The sequence below is a fragment of the Habropoda laboriosa genome, unplaced genomic scaffold (genome assembly GCF_001263275.1).
Source record: "Habropoda laboriosa isolate 0110345459 unplaced genomic scaffold, ASM126327v1 scaffold257, whole genome shotgun sequence".
Lineage (NCBI taxonomy): Eukaryota > Metazoa > Arthropoda > Insecta > Hymenoptera > Apidae > Habropoda > Habropoda laboriosa.
The window spans coordinates 180,486-193,730 of record NW_017100369.1 but is presented as its reverse complement, the minus strand read 5'-3'; the positions used below and the strand labels follow the sequence as shown (position 1 = coordinate 193,730).

At 45.7% G+C, this 13,245-nt stretch overlaps 1 protein-coding gene across 1 annotated transcript; it reads right to left on the bottom strand.

Annotated features, from left to right (window-relative positions):
• Positions 1–1,392: 1,392 nt before the first annotated feature.
• LOC108574771 (fibrillin-2-like) lies at positions 1,393–10,591 on the bottom strand. The gene is made up of 10 exons (XM_017937411.1): positions 10,330–10,591; positions 10,112–10,190; positions 9,144–9,604; positions 7,874–9,060; positions 6,484–6,859; positions 5,377–5,902; positions 1,976–4,167; positions 1,744–1,934; positions 1,526–1,678; positions 1,393–1,457 (listed from the first exon to the last, which is right to left on the bottom strand). Exons 1-10 carry the CDS (start codon positions 10,545–10,547, stop codon positions 1,393–1,395), a joined length of 5,448 nt encoding a protein of 1,815 aa, XP_017792900.1. The 5' UTR covers positions 10,548–10,591.
• Positions 10,592–13,245: the final 2,654 nt, after the last annotated feature.

Genomic DNA, 13,245 nt, shown 5'->3' with positions numbered 1-13,245 from the left:
CTGAAAATTAACATACGTCTCTCCCTTTCTCTCCCTATCTCTCCCTCCCTCTCTCTCTCTCTCTCTCTTCCGGTTTTTCTTCCCGTCTTCCTCAATCCGCTTCGCTGTGTCACCATGCACACATAGCACGCACACACACTCACGCACGCACGCAGGTACGCGTGTCTTTTTTTTTTTCGCTTTTAGAGAATATGGGTTGACGACGACGTTCTTTCTTTTTACGAATGAGCCAAGCACGGGCACGCGAACCGACGGATCGACTAACTTATTTTATACAGCGGTGTCTCTACCCCTGTCTGTCTGTCCGTCTTCTCTCCTCTAGCTCGACACAATTCGGAAAAATCAGGCCGCCCGCGTTTCTCTGGCCCGTGCTACCCGTTCACTGACGCCTTCCTTCCGTTAGCCGGTCGACCACCGCGGACTGCAGCTGCGCGATGCCACCCGTTGACCCCTTCCTTCCTCCATTCGGTGCCGCCGCGTCGATCGAGATCAGGGCTGCCTCCGTCGTCCTCTCTCACGACGAACAACCTCCATGCAGAAGGGGATGCGGAGGTGGGGCGAAAGGAGGATTATTGGTTTGTTACCTTTCCAACCGGCCACCTTGAACTGTACCGTGATTCGAATATCGTCGTAGGTTACACTCTCTGTGCGAGAGTCGATCGGATTCTTGGTTTTTTGTTTTTTAGTCCGATGGTTTCTTCATCTCTGGGTATCGTGGTTGTCGAACAGTGCGTAGATCTGAGTTTCGAATGGATCACCGTGTGTGACTGATGGATACAAGCTGCTGCTGCTGCTGCTGCTTCAGGTTCTACTATCACCGTTTTCATATCGATGCTGCTTGCACCTCTACTTCTGGTTCGCCGTGGAGAAGGGGTAATGGAGGTTTGTGAATCGCATTTGGGAGAAGTCATTTGGCTTCGTTCGACGTCGTTTGTAGGATTGTGGAGAGTCGATAGATAGAGTGTACGAGGTTTTTTCGCTTTTTCTTTTTTCTTCTTTCTGTCGAGTGTTTTTACCGGAGTCTTTTCGAGAGTTTTTCTAGTTTTAACGGCACTCTTTCGGCGCTCTTTTTCCTTCAGAGAAGTAGAATTTTCGCTGTTTCGTTTTTTAAAGGGACGAAAAGAAACTTCTGCGTATGTTAGTTGGTTTTAACGATGAACCGTAGCTTCGTTATCGGTGCAAATAATTTTGAACCTGGCTTTTTCGAATTTACAAAAACTTCCGCTCGAAGCTTCCGTTTATTTGTCTCGCGTTATTCGGACGGGACGGGATGCTCGATATACCTTGAGGAGGTGACAGAACCGTTTCTCAGCTCATGTAAACCGATTAAATATGATTTTTATTGACAATCAGAACTAGTACAGTGTAACAAAATTAAAGATTATCTTATCGTTAAAGACGGTTGTTTTCCACCTGCTGATTGGGTTCGCTCAGCATCGACGTGTTTTCTGCTTCACCTGTGCGTTTGTAAATGTTACGAAATGAAGTTTCTGTGAAACGATGTTGTTAAAACGACGTTAATTACCGATAGAATATTTTCTTCTTTGGTACTTTCGTATCAGTAAGAAGACCGCAGCCGCGCTGCACATTGACATCGTCCCAAGGCCAGCTGTTCCTGCTATCGGGATATAATTGAAATTTTTCGTCTGCTCTGCGTACATCCTGTGGCAATTGGACTCTGCGAAAGAACGAATATTTAAACGACGAATATGTGTAAAAAGAGGAAAAATTGCTTCTTCGTACGTGTGCTAATTAAACAGGCAATCGTGTCATTTTCCAATTCGTCCCTTCTGTATTTCCCGTAACACGTAGTCTCGTTGGTAATTTCGTCGGTGCAATTGTAGAAACACGATGGAATGCTCGAGAACAGGTAGCCGATCGTCTCGTTCACATTTTGCTCGATATTCGTTCTGTAAGAGAAAAGTTTCAAGTATCTGTGAACAACATCGTCCGATAAATATTCTGGAATAGTTACTCGTTGAGCTGTACGGTATCTCGATCGATCACCACGATGCAAAACTGTGCTTCCTGGCAGTGTACACCGTTCCATCCGTAGTAACAATCGCAGGTCTTGTTCTCGACGTTGCAGGATCCGTGGTCGTTGCAATTATCTTCGCACACGTTCACGCAGTAACTATGATTGCTAAACGTATCGTTGATCTCCATCGCGAAGCCTGCGTTGCACACGCAATTATCAGGCGCCACACACCTTCCGTTCGTGCAATTCCCGCAATAAGGCTCGCAGACGCTTACGTTCTCATGGTTAATCGAGATGTAACCCTCGTCGCATTCGCATAATTCGGGTTTAACGCAGGTACCGTGATCGCAGGACGTGCAGAAGGGTTGGCAGCTTCCTTGCGTGTCTTCCTGGTGGCCTGGGTGGCAGGTGCAGACGTTAGGAGACGTGCAGGTGCCGTTACCACAATTAACATCGCATACAGGCTCACAGGTGAATTTCGTTTGATTGTCCATGGACCGATAGCCTTCTTCGCATTTGCAAGTGTTTGGTGCGACGCAAATCCCACTGTCACCGCACGATTCCTCGCAGATTGGCTCGCAAACGTTGGTGGAACCGTTGGATAGACGATAGCCTTCTTTGCAATTGCAAGTGTTCGGTGCAACGCAGTCTCCGTAGATGCAGACTTGCTCGCAAATCGGCTCGCATACGTTCTCAGAATCTTTAGTTAGACGATAGCCTTTGTCGCACTTGCAAGTGTTTGGTGTGACGCAAAATCCATTGTTCCCGCACGATTTTTCGCATACAGGCTCGCAAACGTTCGTAGAACCTTTGGATAGACGATAGCCATTCTTGCATTTACAAGTGTTCGGTGCAACGCAGTCTCCGTAGATGCAGATTTGCTCGCAGACTGGTTCGCAAACGTTCGCAGAACCTTTGGACAGACGATAGCCTTCGTTGCACTTGCAAGTGTTCGGTGCAATGCAGTCTCCATAGATGCAGCCTTTCTCGCATACAGGCTCGCAAACGTTTGCAGAACCTTTGGACAGACGATAGCCATTCTTGCATTTACAAGTGTTCGGTGCAACGCAGTCTCCGTAGATGCAGATTTGCTCGCAGACTGGTTCGCAAACGTTCGCAGAACCTTTGGACAGACGATAGCCATTCTTGCATTTACAAGTGTTCGGTGCAACGCAGTCTCCGTAGATGCAGACTTGCTCGCAGATCGGCTCGCAAACGTTGGTGGAACCTTTGGATAGACGATAGCCTTCTTTGCAATTGCAAGTGTTTGGTGCAACGCAGTCTCCGTAGATGCAGACTTGCTCGCAGATCGGCTCGCAAACGTTGGTGGAACCTTTGGATAGACGATAGCCTTCTTTGCAATTGCAAGTGTTCGGTGCAACGCAGTCTCCGTAGATGCAGACTTGCTCGCAGATCGGCTCGCAAACGTTGGTGGAACCGTTGGATAGACGATAGCCTTCGTTGCACTTGCAAGTGTTCGGTGCAACGCACTCTCCGTAGATGCAGACTTGCTCGCAGATCGGCTCGCAAACGTTGGTGGAACCTTTGGATAGACGATAGCCTTCTTTGCAATTGCAAGTGTTCGGTGCAACGCAGTCTCCGTAGATGCAGGCTTTCTCGCAGATCGGCTCGCAAATGTTCGTAGAACCTTTGAATAGACGATAGCCTTCTTTGCAATTGCAAGTGTTTGGTGCAACGCAGTCTCCGTAGATGCAGGCTTTCTCGCAGATCGGCTCGCAAACATTCGTAGAACCTTTGGATAGACGATAGCCTTCTTTGCAATTGCAAGTGTTCGGTGCAATGCAGTCTCCATAGATGCAGCCTTTCTCGCATACAGGCTCGCAAACGTTTGCAGAACCTTTGGACAGACGATAGCCATTCTTGCATTTACAAGTGTTCGGTGCAACGCAGTCTCCGTAGATGCAGGCTTGCTCGCAGGTTGGTATGCATGTACTGGTATTGTTAACCACAGCCTGATAGCCAGGGTTACAGGCGCACGTGTTAGGACTACTGCAATAACCGTTCACGCACTTCCCCTTGCAGATAGGCTCGCAGATGTTGTTAGTTCCTTTAGACTTAGTGTAGCCCGGGTTGCAGGTGCACTCCCCTGGCGCACTGCAATATCCCTGCACGCACGTCTGCTTGCAGATAGGCTGACAGGGTGTATCGTTCTTGAAGTATAACAATTTCTGCGAGGGAGAAAATGAAAATTGAAATTTAGAAAGGAATTAAGTGGTCTTCCTATTGTGGCGGGTTGAACAAATTAATTAATTATTTTTTCTTTTGCATATTCCAATAATTTAACATCTCGAAAGTATGTCCACGAAGATTTTTAAAGCTTCGTTCTGAAAATTGGCAGATGCGTATGCCTTCGAAAGGAAGTGGTCTTATGTAGTCTAAAACTGTAGTTAAAACATGTCAGCCAGATAGTTTTCAAGGCGCTCCCTTCACGGTGGTTCTATTCTACAACAAATGGATCTTTTCACTTATAAAAGATATTTCTCTATTCTCGAAAGATGACAGAATATACAATACAAGTTTGCAAGAGGATACGTGTAGCACTTGGTTCGTTTGAAATTTCCGAGAAAATTCAGTTATCTAGCCGTGCACAATAGGAGGATCCCTTAAGGGGGTCTTCTAGTGTGACGGTGTCAGAAAATCGATTTTTATTTTTTTGCATATGTCGAAAGTACAACTCTTTAAGAATGTACTCCTGAAGTTTTATAGTTGTATTCAATAAAATAACGAAGTTATAGCTCGTTTAGTGTGACACATCAAGGGAGAATCTAAATTGCACTGAAAACTTTAAACGCGTTTTTCTCGGAACCATGTTTGCTGAAATGGTTGCCACGATCTGGCAAAAACTACTGAACCAATCGAACTCAAATTTTGCACATGTTTTCAGAACATGTGTGGTTATGGTCGGTAGTAGAATTATGCCAAAATATATATTTTTCTGATTTTTAGAGCCTCTGAAAGACGAAAAAAAAGTCGAAAAAATCGATACTTCGTATTCAAAGTGCCGCCATTTTTTAAATTTTCAATATTTTTCCTTTATTCTACTAGCGACCATAGCGACGTGCATACTAAATAAGAATCAATTGAATTTTTTTATTTCTGATAAGCAAAACAGCTCAAATCATGGCAACCATGGACCTACTTTTTTTTTCATGCTCCTGTTCGACGTGTTCCACAGCAGCCATATTTAATTATTTTTCAACAATAAAAATTTCTAATGATTCTTCAAGGACAAGTAAATACATAGGAATAAAGCTCATGTTAATAACTGTTACCGTACTTCTGTAATAAATTAGCAAAGAAGGCCTAAAAAAACGGCCGTCACACTAGAAGACCCCCTTAAGTCTACATAAAATTGCCACGTAGTTTTCCTACGTTACCGGTCTCTCCTTCTTAACAACTACTTTGTAGCCTTCGAGACAAGTGCAGGTGTTAGGATCAGTGCACTTTCCGTACGGTTCACATGGCTCCTCGCAGTACGGTTCGCATACGTGTTGCATAGTCTCGTCGCCGCTTAACTTGTAGCCAGGATGGCACGTGCAAACCCCTGGCTGTAGGCACACCCCGTTTACACAAGTTTTCTCGCACACAGGCTCGCAGATGTACGGAGACCTACCCGTTAGCCCGAAACCCTCGTCGCATCTGCATATCTCAGGGGCTATACAGGTGCCTCGCACGCACTTTCGGCTGCATACAGGCTCGCAGCGTTCCCCCTTAACTTTAACGTAGCCTGGATTACAGGTGCACTTGTCCGGCTCGGTGCATTTACCGTTTATGCAATCCTTGTGGCAGTATGGTACGCAGTTGTATAATTCTTTTCTGACGTGCATGTCTACCAGATCGAATGTCTCGTTGGTCATCTGTGACAACAAACAAAGTAATTCAAACAAAGATGAATATCGTCGACTAAAAATTTCGAACGTCGTAGCTAACTAGACTTTTTTCATTCAAAATAACGAGCAAAATGTGTTAACGCGTTTCAGATATCGACTATCTCAACGTCCCTTCAGCTTTGCTTCTCGGCAAATAAACACAGCGTGAACGTGTGTCGTTGGGACACTTACGGACGCTCTGATCAATTTTGTCTAGATTCGATTTTCTCACCGTTTATCATACTGTAGGAGCGATAGGGGTTTTTCTGCGAGTGTTTAGTCTAGGTGCGACAGGTTCGTGAACGAAAGGTGTTCCAGCTGGTGTGACAGAGGTGCGAAAGAAGGATACTTGGGACGGTGTGATTGAAATTATCAGGATTTCGGTGGACATGACTGAATATCTCCTAAGGTATGTCTGTATAGAGTGGAAAGGAGAAATAAAAATTGCGAATAGAGTCGGCGCGTATGTCAGTTGTATTAGGCGAATCCCATATGTCGTTGCCGCCAAGCGAGAAATACTTCAATCTAAACGTTTAAATTATAAAATTCGACACGAACTTACGGTATCACCTAACGAGTTAGAATTCGCAGCGAGAGGATAGAGTATTTTAGTACAGAGTCGTTCTAGTCCTATTCTTGTTGTTTTCTTTTGTTTTTTTATTTTCAATTTCGGGGAGTATACCTGTCTGTAATATAACATTCCTATAATACACTACCTGTTTATTTTTCAATACGTCCACGATCCTGTAACCATTGTGGCAGGTGCACACTTCTGGATCGGTACAGTTCGCGTGGTGCTTTTCGCAGTAGTCCCAGGAACACCTGGGTTCGCAGTGGTTATCTCTGTAGTCAAATTTCTGGTAGCCATCGTGGCACTGGCATACATCAGGCGCTGTACATTTACTGTTCACGCAGCCCTTTTTGCAGATGGGCTCGCAGTAGCCTGCTGGCGACATCTTGTAGTTGTCGCAACATACGCTCGTTGTTTCAACTATCGAGGTGTGCACTATCGCTCATAAGTATTTTTCATCCATTTATATCGTTCGCTTTTTTTTTTCTTTTCGTTTCTTTATTCAAAGATGCGGTAGATTTTTCGATAGAATTTGGATCTTTTTATAGAGGAGTTAACGAAACAAGGTGAATCGTTGTTTAAAATGAGGTAAAACGAAGTTGCTTGTCGAAAGAAGGAACATCGCGAATGAAGAAGATGGGCGAATATACTTATCGGCGGTTGTGTTACGTGATTTTAACGAGAAACGCGAGGTTTACCTGTTTTCTGTAATTTGTCCGATACCTCGTTTCGTGAAAGATAACCCATTTTTTGACCTGGTATGCCTCTGTGTACGGTACCATCCTTGAATCTGTATATCTGAGAAGAATTTCGTGAAATTTCGCGAGATTCTTTCGTAACGAACCGCGAGAAAACGGTACCATACTTACTCGACTAATTTTGGACAATAACCTTTGAGGCTCTGCGTAATTCCTTCGTCGACTAACACGACGAAAAGTACGAGGAACGAGAGACCGTAGTGAAATCTCATTTTTAAAGACACGTATTCCCGGTTATGGTTACGAGCTGTGAGATATGACTGAATGGTTTCGACGTGCATCGTTGTCTCTTCTCGGCGCTTAGTTATTCCACCCCCCTCCCTATACCTCTCCTACGTATCGTATCCTGTGACATAAAGACATGACAGGATGTCGACGAGATATCGTTTCCTCGATTAATTACGAATTCTCCTCCTCTCCTTCGTTTAATGTTTATTTTCGAATAAATTGTACAAAAACATCGAAGAGACGAAGAGCATAAAAAAAAAAGCAAGGCTGACAGTGTACGTGAATCTTCCGCAAGAGAAGAAGAAGAAAAAAAAGAAACATTCGAAATACAACACACGCATACACAAACCTCATACCACAACGATACAATTCACTCTCTACGTACTACATTCTGTTCAATGGTGTCAATCATCCGATACGATGTAACACGCTCGAACAAAGATTCTTTAAATCGGCACGCATCTCTGTCTACCCTTTACACCGGTCTCTTTTCTGTAGCCTAAGTTGCATAGACACAGATTAGGCGCTGTGCACACACCGTTTATGCAACCACCTATGCATAGAGGCACGCATCTTGTCATCGACATGTCATTTCGATCCATAGTGTAGCCTCGTTTGCATGTACAACGATTCAATCCGGTACATTCTCCGTTCAAGCATGGTTGCTCGCATATCGCTTCGCCGGTCATATTTGGACCCGGCGGTACGGTGTTCTGCGAAGGTCTCTGCGGAACGCATCTATTTGTGTCCGGATCTACGACAAATCCTGGAGCACACAGACACTGATTAGGACCTACGCACATTCCGTTTGGCCCGCAACCGTATCTACATTGCGCAGGATGCGGTGTTGTGTCTGGACATCTTCCAGTCACTGGATCCACGCTCATTCCGTAGTTACATAAACACATATCTGGCCCAACGCAGACGCCGTTCGAACCGCAACCGTTCCTACACTCGAACGAGTTCGAGAACGGTACGCATTTGTTCGTGTCCGGATCCACGCGGAAGCCTACGTTGCAGGCGCACCTGTTCGGTCCGACGCATCTAGCGTTCGGTCCACAGTCGAATTGACACTGCGCGGTGCTGGATTCGGATGGAATAGGTGTACATCTGCCGTTCGAGTCGCGAGAGAAGCCAACGTTGCAGTTGCAGACACCCGGAGAGACACACTCGCCGTTGTTGCAACCCTGCGGACAATCCGGGACACACTTGTCGTTGTAGTCGAGAGTGTAGCCTGGATTGCAGGTGCACATTCCCGGAGATGTGCATTTCCCATTGGGGCAACCTTGAGGACACTCCGCCACGCATTTGTTCGTGGGATCCAGGGCGAAGCCCAGTCTGCACCTGCAGACAGTCGGAGCGACACACTCGCCGTCGGTGCATCCTTGAGGACACTCGGGGACGCATTTGTTGGTAGGATCGAGAGTGAAGCCTATCTTGCACCTGCAAACATCTGGAGCGACGCACTCGCCGTTCGTGCAGCCCTGACGACATTCCGGGACGCATTTGTTCGTTGGGTCCATCGTGTAGCCCGGTTTGCATTTGCAAACACCCGGAGAAACGCATTCGCCGTTCGTGCATCCTTGAGGACAACTGGGAGCACAGGATTCCGTGTCTCCCGGAGGATTGACGTATCTGGAGGAAAGGAATAACAATTAACACGTATAAGACTTTTGAAGTCGATAAGACAGAATGACGAGAAACGAAAATAAACTCACCCTTCCTGGCAATTGCATACACCAGGAGCAATGCACTCTCCATTTCGACAGCCATTTTCACAAACAGGCATGCACTCTTTCGCCTCGATTCCAACGGAGCTTTCGGGCGACGGTCTGATCACGTATCCTTGCCTGCATCTGCACAAATGAGGCGCCACGCACTCGCCGTTCTTGCAACCACCGGGACAAATCGGCTTGCACTCGCCGTTCACCTCGTCGTAGCCCAATTTGCAAGCGCACACGTTCGCCGAGAAGCAGTAGGCGTCTTTCTGGCAGGGTTTCTCGCAGTACGGCATGCAGACCCCTTCCTGAGGCAACCAGCCTGGCGAGCAGGTGCACTGATTAGGCGCTGTGCACCTCCCGCCCAGGCAACCCTGTATGCAGCGAGGCTCGCAGCCGCCGGAAGTGACATTGCGCTCGTAGCCGTCGCAGCAGTCCAATATTGTGATCCATCCGCCTTTCTGAGGGAACGAACGTCCGTTTGAACGCAATCTTTAACCGGGGAATAATTATCGCTACTTCGAATATACCGGGTGTCCCGCGCAAATGTCGCCAGAAAATTTTACAATTTTCCTCGAACCGTGGAAAAAGTTACTTGGAAGAAAATTCGAACTGTGCGTTTTAAACGTGCACAACTTTCCTCTAGATTGTCGTTTTCCGAAGATATTACTGCATATTCAGATCTATCACAGGTCTCTCTACTTCGTTCTCCGTATATCGACCTAATTTCACGAACGAGTTCAACGACTTATCACGCGCAAGGTCGCTTAGGATCAGAAATCACGATGGAACAGCCTTGAGAGAGTGCTCCTTATCTCTCGTGAAAGATACTCACAGGCTGTACCACCTCCCTATAGTCATCGTTTACAACCTTCCACGACATTCAGATACAAACTACAGTTTTCCACCGCGCACAGTATCCTCTTAGAATTTTCTTTCTACTTCTATCTTCGACTATGTATACTAACCGCAGCGTCTTCGGGAGTTGTCGGAAGAGTGTTGTGCGGGAATTGGCCGGTAGAGTTCAACTCTAGCGCGTCCGCGTACCTAAGAAACAGCAAGAAGAAGATGCACGGTGAATCGGTGGAGTGTTGCAAAGATAAGAAGCGCGGTCGTCGCGGGGTCAAAGTGCAACTTTTGCATCGCCGCGTTATTTTTCGGAATTTCACTAGCGTTCTGTACTCACGGTATCCTCTTGTAACAAAGTCCAGCTTGTATAGTGCTGTTCACCGCTGAGTTAGGATTCGGTCGATGCGAACGATGGCCGCCTTTCACACCCTCGATCGCTACGGTGTCGTCCACCAGTAGCACAGAGAGCAACAAACATACGATGTACGGTCTCAGCATGTTGAACGCACGAGCACGGATGAACAACTGGTTTCTTATTTTCGGTGCGCGCAACATGACATCTACCCTGATAACATTTCCTCCGCGGGGTCATACCGACCAGTTCGATTCGACTGCGTAGTTGTTCGTAGAAATGTTTATAAACTCGAACGCGTACATGTACGTACGCGTGTCGAAATTCCGTCGATCTTGCATTTTTCTTCGGGAGCTGTTACACAGCCTCTTCTTGGAACATTCGCAGTTCGTTTTCGCGGGGGAAATTCCGGAATACACGGGGAATTGTTTCTTCGGATTTTAGTTTTGGGAAATTTTGTCGGATTTTTGGGACAGCTTCTAATTTAGTATTCCAGCCTTGGAATAAGGGAAATGTAATTTCCATGGGAGAGGATTTATCGGAAGTCCGATAACGTGGACGTTGAAGCTTCGCGGAATGTTTTTCATCTGACGAATCAACTCCGAAATTTCCATTTGTATTGTATATTTTCTAGGATACACGTATGTACCGAAATTCTGGATGCGAGGAATTATTTTTGGGAAATTCTGTCGAATTTTTGGGACAGCTTCTAATTTGGTATTCTACCCTTGGGATAAGCGAAATTTAATTTCGATGGGTGAAGATTTATCGGAAGTCTGATGACGCGAATGTTGAAGCTTCGCGGAATGTTTTTCGTCTGATAAATCAACTCCGAAATTTCCGTTTGTATTGTATATTTTCCACGATATATGTGTGTACCGAAATTCCGGACGTGAGGAATTATTTTTGGGAAATTCTATCGAATTTTTGGGACAGCTTCTAATTCAGTATTCCACCCTTGGAATAGGGAAAATCTAATTTCGGTCGTTGAAGATTTATCGGAAGCCCGATGTCGTGGATGTTCAAGCTTCTCGGAATGTTTTCATCTAACAAATGAACTTCTCTGAAATTTCCATTCGTATCGTATATTTTCTACGATATACATGTATACCGTACGAATGTTCGATTGAAAATTTCTCGCGAGTTGCAGAGTATGTCAGGATGGCCAGATATTTCTCTGGCGTAGTGAAACAATGGAAACATTCGGACCACGGTGCTCGAATATTGCCAGTTTATGTAATCCGTCGATACCGTTGCTCCACAAAAGGATGCAGCATAGTGCACGCGACGCGATAAAGTGGTCGAGGCGGCAGAGTGCACAGATGTCCTATTTTTAAATAACGATAAAAACCGGACAGTTCGATTCGTTCGTTCGTTGTATATCTCGAAACGCGCAGCGCGATGGTAACGAAAAAAACAAAACAAAAAAGAAGAAAAATTCTGGGAAACCGAAAATTTGTATACAAATCGCGCGCGGCCGAGAACGTGATTACGAATTTATCGTCGATCGAAGAAGAATTCTCATCGTTTACAAGAAACAGATCTTCGACGGGTGAAGAGACCTGCTGGCTGGCATAAACACGATTAGATTATCTAACGGCTATCCTAATTACGACTTATCTGTTTCTTTATGTCCCTCCTCTGCGCGTCATCGAGCGATTTACTCGTATGACACAAATTCGTAATGGATTTATTATTATCGGTGATATCAGCGCGTAAACGTTTTTTTCCAGCATTCATGTTTATTAAGTGCAATCTCTTGGATCGCGATCATTGAGCACATAGTTAAAGCTAAGTCTCTTTGGTGTCTTTTTCCAAGTTTCTCTCTTTAGAAATGATCTAACCTAGAATCTCTCTACGTTACCGATCGGTTAGCTTTCAACACTCGGCGGCAATTTTAGGGAGAGACACACTGTGAAAAGTTGTGATTTAAACGGACCGTGACCTTATTTCTAATAAATGTTTATTACTCTTTTTATCCGGTACTTTAATATTAGTATCTTCGTTTATTAACAAGTCTCAGCATTGCTTTAAATTGCTGGCTTATGTAGCCATAAAATACACCGAGTGTCGAAGGTGAAACCTCTCGAAGCTTACAATTTTTCTACTTCGATCGTCGAAACGGTTATAACATCTCTATCGAACTTAACTAATCACCTACTCTCTCTAATTTAATACTAGAATATCGAGGCACGGTTCACCTAGCTCACACCATAAACACGTAATACTAATCGAACTAGTTTTACAGAAGAGAAAAAGGAAGAAAAGAAGAAACGGAAAGTTCACTGTCCAAACCGCAATATTCACTTTCTCGACTAGTTTACCGTGCGAGTTTCCCCCAAAGTTCGAACGTCACACGATCTATCGTTACAACTCTCGCCGGTGTGTCCACGATTTTGACGTAAAACGCGTTAAGGGGGCTCGAATGGTTGTTTGACGTCAATACAGGCTTAAGGAAAAGTTGCCTCGTCGAGGTACACGCCCTGTTGGATAATTTAATCACGGCGTTCTCGCGGACAGGAATCGGCGCCGCGGATCGTTCGAGTTGGTTTTTCTGCACCGACGACGGGGAGAGACCTGATTGCCAGCAGTCACGTTCAGCCTTGCACCAGTGGACGAGGCTCGCGTAAGGTCGGAAACCAGTCCGGTTGGATTTTTCCCCGGCCCCGTAGACGCGCCGGCTCGCTCACATCCGCCTCCGGAATCGCACGCGAGCCGCCTCACTCTCGGAACAATGCCACGCGAGAATGTCCGTGGAGTCGTGGCTCTTGCACTCTCTCTTTCTAGTTTGCCACTTTCTTCCGTGTCACTTTTTTTTTTTTTTGTAGAGATCTGTAACCCTTTCGCTGGCGACTGATTTTGGGGGTTTGTGACTGAAGCGGGAGATGTTGAATTTGGCGC